At 38.2% G+C, this 12,823-nt stretch overlaps 1 protein-coding gene across 1 annotated transcript in view; it reads left to right on the forward strand.

The window, feature by feature from the left end:
• The window catches only part of pde1a (phosphodiesterase 1A, calmodulin-dependent), a 41,562-nt gene extending 32,941 nt beyond the window's left edge, over positions 1–8,621 (forward strand). The window contains exons 11-16 of the mRNA XM_042001621.1: positions 1,034–1,154; positions 2,460–2,541; positions 2,790–2,910; positions 3,539–3,723; positions 7,739–7,924; positions 8,007–8,621. Coding sequence (XP_041857555.1) covers positions 1,034–1,154; positions 2,460–2,541; positions 2,790–2,910; positions 3,539–3,723; positions 7,739–7,924; positions 8,007–8,065 — 754 coding nt within the window. The 3' untranslated portion in view covers positions 8,066–8,621. The remainder of the gene's footprint in view (positions 1–1,033; positions 1,155–2,459; positions 2,542–2,789; positions 2,911–3,538; positions 3,724–7,738; positions 7,925–8,006) is intronic.
• Positions 8,622–12,823: the final 4,202 nt, after the last annotated feature.

Consider the following 12,823-nt stretch of genomic DNA (forward strand, 5'->3'; position numbering starts at 1 on the left):
ACCAAACTTTACATAGGCATCAGAAAGATACAGACTAGCCGTGGGACTGGAACCCCCTCCAGGTGCCCTCAGCTGAGAGGCAGGGTACACCCTGGATAGGTTGCCAGTCCATCACAGAATTTTTAATTCAGCATGTTAGCAAATTTATCAAATGTTTTTGTCTGGTTGAAAGACTACTGCATCAGTTTTAAAGGTAAAAGGTGCCACAAAGCATCACTTTTATACGTCTTTGGTTTCCTGAGCTGGTAACGTCACCGCCACAAGACAAGTCATAACAAAATGTACTTTAACGTCTAAGTCATTTTCTTGGTCTTTTTAGTGTCAACTGCATGTAATGTCAATGCTGACTGACTGTAAGGTTACGCATCAGTGTGTGTGTGCAGTGGGGGACTCAGTACAAAGCATTGTGGGGTTCCTATACTGTACCGCATTCTGGATGTACAACAAATTATTGGCGTTCGTCCCTCAGAAATGACCTATTAGCACTCAAACTTCCAATTATAGTTTAAAAAATATGTGAGCATCCCTTACTGGCAGACTGTGTGAGGCTGGTTTATCTCATAGAGATGACCAGATCATCAGTGGGAGTTTGGTGAAACGGACCAACATAAGGTCCCGCAGACTGCTGCACCAGATTTGCCTGCATGTCCCTGTAGGGGCTTTCACAGGAATGATACTGAGTCCGATCAGAGTCCAGCTCCCCTCTGTGTGTTTGTCAGTCCTGCTGAAGATGCTGAAGGTTTGGAAGGGGGTGGTTGTCACGCTTCTCACATCACGCTTGGATGAGATTTCGGGGAAGACGCTGTCATCAGCCTGTCAACACGCTGGTTCTGCTTGTTTTTCTTCTGACGACTCAACTCTCTGCAGACAAACACAAAATAAAACAGGCAAAAATATTCACCTACAATAACACACTGTGAGGCAGATTTTCTCCTTTATCACACAGTCTTGGGGTCATTTTAAACTAATAAAGTGTTTCTTTTATTACTTTAACAGAATATAGTTTATATTTTTTGTTTCTCTCTTTTTCCAGTATAGACAAAGTGAAAGTTTTGTCATTGATGCTTCATGCTGCAGACATCAGTCATCCTGCCAAAGCCTGGCCGCTGCACCACCACTGGACTCACAGCCTGATGGAAGAGTTCTTCAGACAGGTGCACCGGTTTATACGTGTGCTTTTATAAAGACCTTAGCTGATATAATCCATTCCCCAACATTCACCTTGACTGAAACTCACACAGTAAAATCAAAACAGAAACACAAGCTGAATTTACAAGTCAAGAAACCTGTGCCAGGAAGCCTTTACATCGCAAATTAATAAATATATTAAAAAGATAAACAAATTGTCTCAAGATATAATTGTTTGAGATGTTTTATCTAAAAACACCATTAAAAGAGCTAAAAACAATTACATTTTTTCGTTAGGCTGTTTAAACTCGGTTGAATCTCATTGAAATAAAATCTTATAACACAAATGTAAATCATTATTTTACAAGGAAACAACAGTGATTTTTTTCAAAACCATAAATAAATAAATAAATAATAATAAAAAAGGAAAGCTTGAGGTACTTGAAAGTTACTGTGGTCTTTCTATTAGATTAAAGAGAAATGATCAACTGTTTTAACCCAGTTAGCTAACGATAGCTCAGTGTAGCTAGTAGTTAGCCCAGCTAATAAAATCTGCATTATAGAATCAGGTTTATTTTGCTGTTCTGATGTGTATTTTTCTTTTTTTTTTTTTAAGCCAAGAGTAATTTCCAGTTTTATCCAGAGTAAATTTTCTTTCTTGAGCAGTTAAACCTTAAAGAAACTTGTTAAAATAAATGCTAACCTTTATTTTAAAGCAAACAACTAGAAGTTAGCTTAGCTAATAAACCCTGGAAGCAGCATTTATGCAACAAGAATAAACATTAGCTTGCTTGAAGAATGTTTACTTTCATTAGTTCTTGCAGTAAATTTGTCATGCTGTTTACTAGAAACTGTATTCTATTTATGAATGGCTGCTAAGCTAACACTTAGCTGTTTACTTTATAAACATGTTTTAGAAAAAACACATTTCACAAAACTTAATGGAGAGCCTGTGAAACAGAAAAAAACAGCACTTAAGAAAGTTGAATTTCAGAAATCAAAACAATCTTTTCTATTGTGTTAATTTACAAAGCTTTATCATTTATTAAAATTTGTTTTATCAAATATAGTTGCTTTTAATCCAACTGTTTGCACAGAAATTTCTATAGTTTCCAAATGGCACTAAGTTACTGAATTCTAGCTCCTGTTTACAATATCTTGAACTATTACTTTAGCTGTAGAAAACGTTTTGTCTTGGATTTAATAATTAACTTTCTATCAAAAAATGCAAATGATTTTAAGAAAATTTGTTTAGGACATTATATTTGGCTGTTTTTGTCCATTGCTGTAATTCATGTTCATGTTGTTTTGGGAACTTTGTCTTTTTACAGGGAGATAAAGAAGTGGAACTTGGTCTTCCTTTTTCGCCTCTCTGTGACCGCAAAGCTACCATGATCGCCCAATCACAGATAGGTAAGAACAACCACTGGCCAGTGGGGTAGGACTTTATACATAAACTTATTCCTGGATTTAAAACACATTCACACAAGCTGATTCCAATCTGTCCTCTGAGTTTGCGGAAATTAATGGCTCAAAAACAGGATTGCACAGAACTGAAGTCTATTGAGAAACACAGTTTTAAGAAGCACATGAGCTTCATTTCCAGTTTTCTACTTCTGTTCTTACTTTCATGCCTCGCCTTCTATTTTTCTTATTTGCAGGTTTCATAGACTTCATAGTGGAGCCAACGTTCAGTGTTCTGATTGACACAACAGAAAAAGTGATTGGTCCTCTGATAGACGAGGACAGGAAAGCTCGAGAGACTGGAAACAGGAGGTCCAGGTACTACAACTGTTATTACAGCAACTACTGCTACCAGTGTGAGGAAAGTAGCTGTTGCATTTTAACTATATGAAATTAATTAAATAAAAAATACTTTATTAATCCCAGAGAGAAATTTTAATGTATCAAATCAGTTTCATTATATTTATTTCCTACATAAGTAATCAATCCAAAAAATCCCTCAGAAATTTTATAGGAATCATGACATTTGTTGTATTTTTCTTCAGCATCTTACCTACACATAGTGTTTGTATCTCCAAGAGTTCATTACACACAGGAACTATTCATCGCTACTTCAGCTACTTTTAATAGTACTAATTTAATAAAAAGTGAACAAAACACAAATAAGTCAAAGAATATTTAAACTTTCCTTTAAATAACTTCAAATTCAGTAAATCTAACAATGGTTGCAATCTGCCAGATAAATAGATAATCAGTTTGCTTTCAGTATATGTGGGTCTGATATGATTTGACAAATACTTTAAGATCAGCATCATGCAGCTCCAGATCTAAAGAAAGCTTGAGTCCAAGGGAAACTTTTTCATTAAAGTGAGTTTCTGCCAGTTTGAGCCAAATGTGCTCCTATCCTTAATACAATTTGCTTCTCTACAACTCTGCTCTGTTTCAGCCTAACAGGAAGTGGCTCAGTCACCGTGGAGTCAGTGCAGAGACACAGCTGTGGTCTCCATGGGAACAGTGATGATGAACAGATGGACTTTTCTCTAACGGCAATCAACCTGTCGGCTTTGAGGCTCCACCTCTCCAACGTCATCACCAGCAACAAGGACCGATGGAAAGAGCTGTCTGTGCATGGTATGTTCACTTACACATGGATTTAAAGGTAGAATACAGTCAGATAGGTTAGGATTTCCACAGTCTTGTTCCTAATGGCTCAATTTATTTATTTTGTTTATTTATATACATATTTTTTTATTGCAGATACTGGTAAAATTCCATTTACATTTAAGCATATATGTTTATTTCTAAATGTGAACACACCGACTAAAACAAGCCTTTTCGTTTTCTAGTAGCAGTGTGTTCATCCTCTGGACTCTAAGGGTTACAAATGTATTTAGAACTACAGCTATATCTAGTAACTACCACTTCCTGCCAAAGACAAGTCCATCCATCCATAAATAAATACATAAAACCATCCATTTTCTATACCCGCTTATTCCAGGGGAAACGTCTAAATGCCACATTAGCATGAAAGGAAGCCAATACATTGCATCCTGCAGGTTGTGATGTGCTACAGTTGAAAATAATCAAGGTTTACTTTATAGAATTAGATATGATTAACAGTTTTTGTTTAAATATTTTCATTGCGAAGCACAGCAGTGTACAGTTAAGACAGGCATTTCATGTATTGCTTGAGATTATTTGATTTTACCCTCAATAAAATAGAACTGACATCAAACTAAACAGCAAGAACTTCAACTAAAAACAACACAGCAAACATGCAAAAAAACATTAACATACAAACATATTGCTTGCCATACAAATAATAAGCAACCCCCTCCATCCCCCATCCACCTAAGTCCTACTTCTCCCAAAATAAATCTAAATGCATAACTTCTACTCATTTAAATATGCTTAAAATCTATTTGTGTGTATTATCTTTTGTCTTGATGAAGATGAAGTTATCGCTGGCATCCACTAGATGAAGCTTCTTTCTGCTTCCAGTTAAAAAGAATAAGTTTCTTTGCACAGATAATACCGTATAGCATGAATTGTCATTGATTATTTTGAAGAGCATTTACCATTTCTGAGCTGAGGAATTAATTGAACAGGGGTTAACATTTTTCTTTTTTTTTTTTTTTTTTTAACTTGTCCTGTCCAGCATCATAGCAGCAAAATGATAATCTGGTTGCTGTATCGTGCTGAACAAATTTGCTCTGCCAAGGGGAGGCCTATGGGTAAGGCTCCTCTTGATAATGTGATTAATTTATTTATTTATTTACTTTGAATCACGGAATCTATGTAATCTTGCTGGACCTGACCGGAGGGGACAGAAAAAGATGGAAAATAGCAAAAAAAAGAGCAAAAGGGAAAGAAGAAAGGAGACAAAAAGATCACAGACAGAAGGGAAACGACCCTTCAATCCACACCATCACCAGACAACAAACTGTTACACCTGTACATGAACACACCAGAAAATTTCCTACAACTTTTACAAAAGCAGAAACACACACACAGAAAAAAACAAACAACAAAACAAAAAAACAGGGCTGCCAGTCATTAAGAGTATAACCAAATCAAATCAAAAAGACATAACAGCGACCAGATACTAACTCACAGGAAAAATACAAATTTTCTTTTTTTTTTTTTTTTTTTTTTTAATAATTATCGCTTAATATTAAAGACCCACTAGACAACTCAGTGACTGTGTCAGCATGCAGAGCATGAGAAACAAGGAGTGATCAGTGATGAAGAGTGGTGAGTGAGATCATGCAAATGCGACCTCGCCTCCACGGAGGCCAGAGGCAGACCAGGGCCTGGGCCGGGCCCTCAGCAGCAGACCCGGAGCACCAACCCATGCCACCCCACCACAAAGACAACTCCAGCCCCACCCGAAGGGCGGCAGAGGAGAGCCCCAGCAAGAGCCCCCCACGGTCCCGGGGCACAGGCCCCAGTGGGCCAAGATCAGCAGCCGCCGGCCCCGCCAGGGACCGGCCCACCCAGGGCAGCCCAAGCGAAGGGCCCAGGGCCCCAGGAGCACAGAGGCGGCCGCCCCACCCCCCAAAGGCAGAGGGCCCGCAACATGCCTAGGAGGACCAGGCCCCCCCAGACAGCCACCCGGCGTAGGCCAGCACACACCCCGATGTTCCAGCCGCACACCCCGGGAACCAGGGTGCTATCGGCCCCCTCCCCCAACTCCCCATCTACTTCAACCTGCATCCCATATAACCCCACACTCACACCCTCCCCCGTGCCACACCCACAATCGCTCACCACCACACAATCACGCCACACACAACCCTCCCACCATGCCCCCCCAAACTATCCTTCCAATTTTTCTTATTTGGAATTTGGATTGGCATCCCCAATTCCTGTTCCCATTTTTTCTTAATTTTGCTTGTTGAAACTTGATCAGTTTCTATCAAGCCATCATACAAAAATGACACTTCATGGCTTGAACCTCCTTCAGACAGAAATCTAATTTAGCCTGTACTGAGTGCTCGAAATAAATCAAATGGGTCTTCAGAAAATGTGTCATCTGTAAGTATCTAAAAATGTCACATTTTCTTAGCTGCTGGAATGATGCAAATGTCCCCTGAATATAAAAGTCACCTACACGTTCCATTTCTCTCCAGTGCAGGAGAGTAAAAGATGAATTAGCAGCTTTGGGTGTCATGAAGGACATTTTTTTGCATTTTAGTTGCTTTAGTATTCCTTTCCAATGATTAATATTTTGTATCTAGACCACGAATGTTGGCCTTTTTGCAGACAGGTCATCTATCACTAGATGTTGCTGTAATTTTTTAGAGCTTTCCGAAGGGTCATTAGGGTGAGTAGACATATATTTTAAAGGGAAAAAGTGAGCTTTTGTAAACTTCCTTACCAAAGACAGACTTGATTGAGATTATAGATGATTCACAATGTCAGGTTTTTTAAAATGTGATTATCATGTCTAAATTAATTATTGATAATACCATCATATGTGTGGGAACTTTACTTGTATTTTTTTTCTTTCTTTGGAGTGGGTGGGCAAATTATGAGGAAATATGAAGTAGAGAAATGGCAGTTATAACTGTAAAAAAATTGTTATAAAGACATAAAATAAAACAGTGTGGCGTCGATAATAGCATAATTTTTTTGGACCAAGGCAAAAGACAAAATTCATCATGTTGTGAGGAAGGACCACTGAACTTCAGCAGAATTTCTCAGTGAGGCTAATTCAACATCCGTCTTGTGTCCTGTTTCTTCTCTGAGCTTTCCCTAGCAAGTAGAAGTCAGTCTAATGTTGACTCTTGTCTTATTTGTTGCTCTGTCCTTCTCTTTGTTGCCCTCTTCCAGCATTGTGCTCTTGCATTTCTTTATCATTTATCATTTAATTGTTTTAAATAGAAAGTAAGCAATAACACAAATCGTCATTCCGTACTATATATTGTCGATTAATTGTCAGTAGCTCATACTCTACACTGTACTTTTACATGAACCCAGAGGTTTAGACTATGAGCATAATAACAGATAACAGGGTGAGAAGACAATAAGGTCAACTTAGGCGATGCAAAAGAACAATACATCAATAAACATCATACAGACAAATACACACGACAGACTTTACTCATCATCATATTAGGAGTGAAGAGAATACTGCAACCTATAATATTTTCCTCTTGCATTTCTTTGATGAATCAGCCATGGTGCACACTCAAAAAAAAAAAAAAAAAAAAAAAAAAAATGTGTTGATATCCAGTTGCTAGCATGTGATGTGGTGCATAAAGCAAAACTGATGATGTCATGCAGTGATTTGGGTTTTAAAGAAAGTTGTAAAGTGAGGTTTCTCAGCCTCGGGACACTACAGGGCAATGGTGACTTCAGGAATGTACATAATGAATGTCACTGTGCATCAAAATGAGTTAGAAACACATATTTTTAAGGTCATAAAGTTTCAGTACTAGTTTAAGGCAAGGCTATTAGGAGCAGGAATCTTTTTGTCTGGAATTTTGTAATGGAAAATGTGTTGAAGCCATTTGTTAGATAGGGTAGAGGCAAATACTACTCATCAGCCACTTAATGTGAATTTTGTTCATCCAAAGATTTTTCATGCAAAACTGGCGTATTGTTGCAGGTCTAAACTTCAATGTTTGTCTGTCCTGAACAGAGCTGGCTGATAAAGAGAAAGAGACAGAAGAGGATGCAAAGACATTAGACATCCAACCTCATGCTTCACCCAGCCAGAGCGGACACAACACTGACCAATCCCAGCCATCTGATGGCTCCCCTCCTGTTGAAGAGCATAGTGACATGTCACCTGACCACATGTCAAGTGATCACCTGACCTGCAATGGTACAAACACGATGTCACATATTAACAGTTTGTGAACACTTATTCTTGATGAACTCACTTGTTGCTGTGGAAACTGTTGCAGGGGCAGGGGAGGAGAAGGGGGAGGAGGAAGAGGACGACAAAGTGCCTGAAAACGACTGACAGGACTCTGCAGCGAATTCCCCACTGTATCTAACTGTGGCTGATCACCATGGCAACAGGCGGCTCGGTGCAGTGACAACGAGAGTTCAGACTCCTCTGTGTAAACACAGCAGCTGACTCAGTGGCCCCTCAGTGGCCCTCAAAGGGCCTCTAGACTTTATGTTTACAACCGACTATGGACGTATCACATTCAAAGTGACAACATTCATCAGACTACAGCTTCTTAGCAGCTTCCTGCTCCACTCACAGTAGTACAAGTGTTTGTTACTGAAATGCTGTCTGTCACGTATGTGGAAATGTTAATATTTAGATGAAATTAAAGGCAGTCAGGTGAGAAAACCAAAGAGTGTGTAAAAATCAGACAGGCTACATGTCTGTTATTAGAAAGAATGAAATACGGAGCTGTTAAGAAGCTGCAGTGGAAGTTTTGTGAAAGCATTCAGGTGCAGCGACAGGTGTCTCAGTTATACACCACTTATGATATGTGACGGGTGTGAGGGCTGGTTGCTGCTCTGCTCTTTGTTCATGATTTAAATAGTCAACTATTTATTGTTTCTGACTGTTCCCTCAATCTGTGATGTCTGAGCTGTTGTCATCGGAGATGTCACCGTACTCTAGTCATGCCCACCGAGTGGACACAATATACATAACTCTATGACCGTGGCCTGTTTGATTAATGCAAAAACACTGAAAACGCATTTAAAACAGGGAGGAGCTGTTGTGCAGTCATACTAACAATATGCTCGGGTTTGTGATTTACAAACTTTATAAACTGCAGCAATTTCTTCATTTACTTTTTCTAAAGTAAACCCAGCAAATCCAGGCTCAGAAACATGGATTTGTGTCCAGTATATTTTAGGCAAAAAAATCTTTTAGACTATTTAGACTAAGCATCTCCCATTTATAGTTTTTTTTAGCTAAAATGGCAGCTAACATTTATGGCTAGTATCAAGTGCTAGTCATCTTTTTGCTAGTATTTGATAAATAAAATCTCTATACCATCACTCAGTTTCTTCTGCACTGCGGTTGAGTCAGATGTTAGCTAGTCATGACCACTTTAGAGTAACAGTAATGGGTGTATTCTGCAAGAGATTACTTTTAATAGTTTATCTAATTGTGTTCAAACTAAGTTTTCATTGATGTTTTGATGGATGGCTCTTGACCTCCCATTTAATTCCTGATCCTCAGCTTCACAAATCAAATGTTTTCCCAAATCCCAAGAACAATCACTTGTACAAAGAACCAGAAGTTTTCTCCCATAGCATCCTGTCTGTAGACTGTCCTCACACAGTGTTTCATGCACAATATTAGCACTGTAAAAACTTAGTAAGTACAACCTGTCCATGTAGAACCAAATTACCCATTGTTACCCAGGTCCTCGTCATCTTTTTGAATCCCAATCATGCATCCGTTATAAATCTTAAAACTTTGCAAATGGTGCAGAATTGCACATAAATATCAGGAAATCTGTTTTCCAATGATTCCTTGATAAGTCACCAGGATCCCTGTAAGGATCAACAACCTTTAATTTAAGAACACTATGACTACCGGCAGCAGCCATGTTGAATGTTTTCTGTATTTTGCTTGTCAAACATGTTCTTGTTTATTGTTTAGTGAAGAGCTGAAGTACTAGTAGAGTGCAGCTTATACTATTAGTAGTGCATGTATAAGGGTTTTTAAATGCAGGTAAATCAGCTACAACAGGCTGATTGCAAACATACTGGAAGTGGGAAAAGTTTAGAGTGTTTAGAGGTACAACATACACATAAATGGAGTTAAATCCAGAAATTATTACTACCTCCCAGAATCCTGTAAGCTATTTTAATATGAATGTGATTATGTATAACTTTAATTCGTATCCTGCAGGATGTGCTCGACCACAGTTTGATAAAGAAGACTTCCTGAGATAATTAGGCTAATTTCTTACTAGACAATTCAGGCTATACTGCAGATGCAAATTTGTTTTGAAGTCAGTTAAAATTGAATAATCTAATTTCTTTTCTGGTTTTTGCTGCAAGTTTCACAGATACCACTTGTATTTGTAAAGATAAAAGTAAACTGTGCCCACTACTGCAACCCAGAGTCCAGCACCTCTATTTCAGATTAATGTAATGCGCCCACCGTGTTTCAGCCAGAAAGCTGATGCCTGCAGCTGCTGCAGAGTTATTTCATTTGCGGCAGTTATAGTCTCATTGCAGTCAAGCAGGTTTTCCTCGGTGTGAAAAGGGCTTTAGAAAACATTTAGAAAAAGATGTTCCAGAGCCACTTGATCAGCCTTACAGCAGAGTTTGCTTTGTTTGAAATGGCTGGTTGAATTTTTATTGATCTTTCCTGAGTGTTCTGAACAAATCTGAACATGCTTTATGAATCCAATTATTTTAATCAACTTTAGAAATGGATCAAGCTATCAGAGGCTGTATGTAAGTCCTATTAAACCATCACTTCTGTGTCCTGCTGACAACTCTAAGGTTGTCCAACAGTAGTCTTCAGCTCTGTTTCTCAAGACAAACATTTCACTGATACACAGAAACGTTCAATTAAAGTATACCATGCTTCATTCCCGTCATTGTACAGCAGAATTAAGCTCATGTAACCTGCCATGATCAACGTTTGAACCCACAGAGAGCAAAGCAGCAGTCATATCAGTGTGTATTTTTTTACATGTTTACACGTAACCATGTCACAGGATGTTTTTTTACAACATGGGTTGTCTTGTTGTACTATTGGACAATATACCCATAGCATTAGCATCGTACTATCTACTGTCACTGTATAAACTGTGGAGTATAAAGGAGCTCTCCAGATGGAGACAATGAGTCAGAGGAAGTGCAGTCATCTAAAAATAACCAGAATGTTCCTTTAAACCAACAGGAACTTGGAGTTCAGCTTCTGTTCTCTGTCATGTTACCGTTACATCTCCTGACTGTGAATAAAGACGTGTCCATCATAGCATCACCATGGTGATGAAGGCAACATTAGTTTCTATAGCAAAGGCCGATGAGCTGATGGGTGGCGCCGAGCGGCTTGTGGTGAAAACTCTTTAGATCCTCCGAGCACTGTGTTTGTTAATGCAATGTGTGCTGTTGTCATTGTGAGCTCTTTGGCTTTATGTGTGAATGATGGTATGTGTGTGTGAGAGTGTGTTTGTGTGCTGTACAGCTGTTCACTGTGTTATTGTATTAAACATTCTTAACCCCAGTCATCTCTGATAATTTCATTATCATCATTTGATGGTTTTAGCAACACATTGATCATTAAGTTTGAACTTATATTGAACTTTTGGACATTTGTTTTTCTGGGCCATAGAATATCATACTGTAGAGATATGTTATTTAAGTGCAAATCTTTTTAAACTCTGCATTATAAACGTCAAAACTGAGCTATAAACCAACAGCAGAATTGTGTTGTTGGAATTTCCTACATATATTTTTTAAATCCAGATGAAGGCCAAGAAAACCCTTTATCTGCAAGCTTTTAGTATTTTCTTGCTTACATGTTTGCTTCTATTCATAGCACAAGAAGTACAACATGAGCAAGGTGAATGCTATGTAATGTTTTTATTAGACAGTCTTTTTGATTGCTTATACTCTTTAAAATAGGACAGGCTTGTAATTATAATTGCCTCTGTCTAAAACCATGATGGAGGAGAACTCAAATGTGGAATACTGCAACGAACACAACAAAGGAAAGTAGAAGTGAAGACGACAGGCAAAAGGGCTGAATGGGTAAGAAGTCGCAGATGGTAACAAGATGGAGGGGGGGCAAACAGAGGAAGTAGAGTTTAACAAGACACACACAAAATAATGTTAAAAAATGTTATGTTATAACAGACACAAATAGTAAACACTTCGGGGAAAGACGACTTAATAAGCAGCCAATATGAACATATTATGTGAGAGCAGGAGAAACAAAAAGGAGTTAAGTTTTCTTTAATAAAAGGCACATTCAGAATAACTTATTTTTTCAATATACATCAATATTTTGACAGAATACTATTTGTGTATGTATCAATGTAAAAATAAATTAGAGGTAAGCATGAAAACTATTAGAAAGACCGGAAGACTAAGGAAGTTATTCTTCAATTTGCTTGCACTGCATCATAGCAGCCAGCAGGGGGCAGTGTGACCAAACCAATGCTCATGATGTGGCTGTCTCACCGGGTTGTTGTAATATAAACACCTGCCACCAGAAGGGAATGAGAAGTTGTTACAGTCAGAGCAGCTGTAACAGCAACACTGAAGCATTTATTGATGTTTATTTTCTGTTCAGTCCAGTTCAGAGATCATTCAAGTTAATTAAACTGCAGTATATCAGGCCCTGATTAAAAGAAGTCCGAGCACAAGAAAAGCAAACTCAGTTGTGGAGTAGCTAAACCCTGAAAATCAACACCAGTAAGTTGCACAACTATTAATAGTACGAACTTTTTTATTGACTATATCACTTTCTTCTTTTTTTTTTTTGTTTGTTTTTAGTATCTTTTAGCTGCCAGATCAAAAGAGTACTTGGAGGTGATCTTAAAAACAGACAATCAGATTAAGACAGATGTTTTCATTTCCTTTACAATTTGCAGTTTACTTTTGCTTCCATCCTACAGTTTGTTCTGCCACCAGGATGAAGCTGCAAACTGGTGTATAGATGGTGTACACTACAAAATATATTCATTTTGAGATAATTGAATCATGGCCATGTGTTACTAATATATCTTAAGCAGCTGAACTGTTTCTTACTTTACTAGTTATGTCACTGCGCATCAGTGCA

The sequence above is a fragment of the Melanotaenia boesemani genome, chromosome 12 (genome assembly GCF_017639745.1).
Source record: "Melanotaenia boesemani isolate fMelBoe1 chromosome 12, fMelBoe1.pri, whole genome shotgun sequence".
NCBI classification, from domain to species: domain Eukaryota; kingdom Metazoa; phylum Chordata; class Actinopteri; order Atheriniformes; family Melanotaeniidae; genus Melanotaenia; species Melanotaenia boesemani.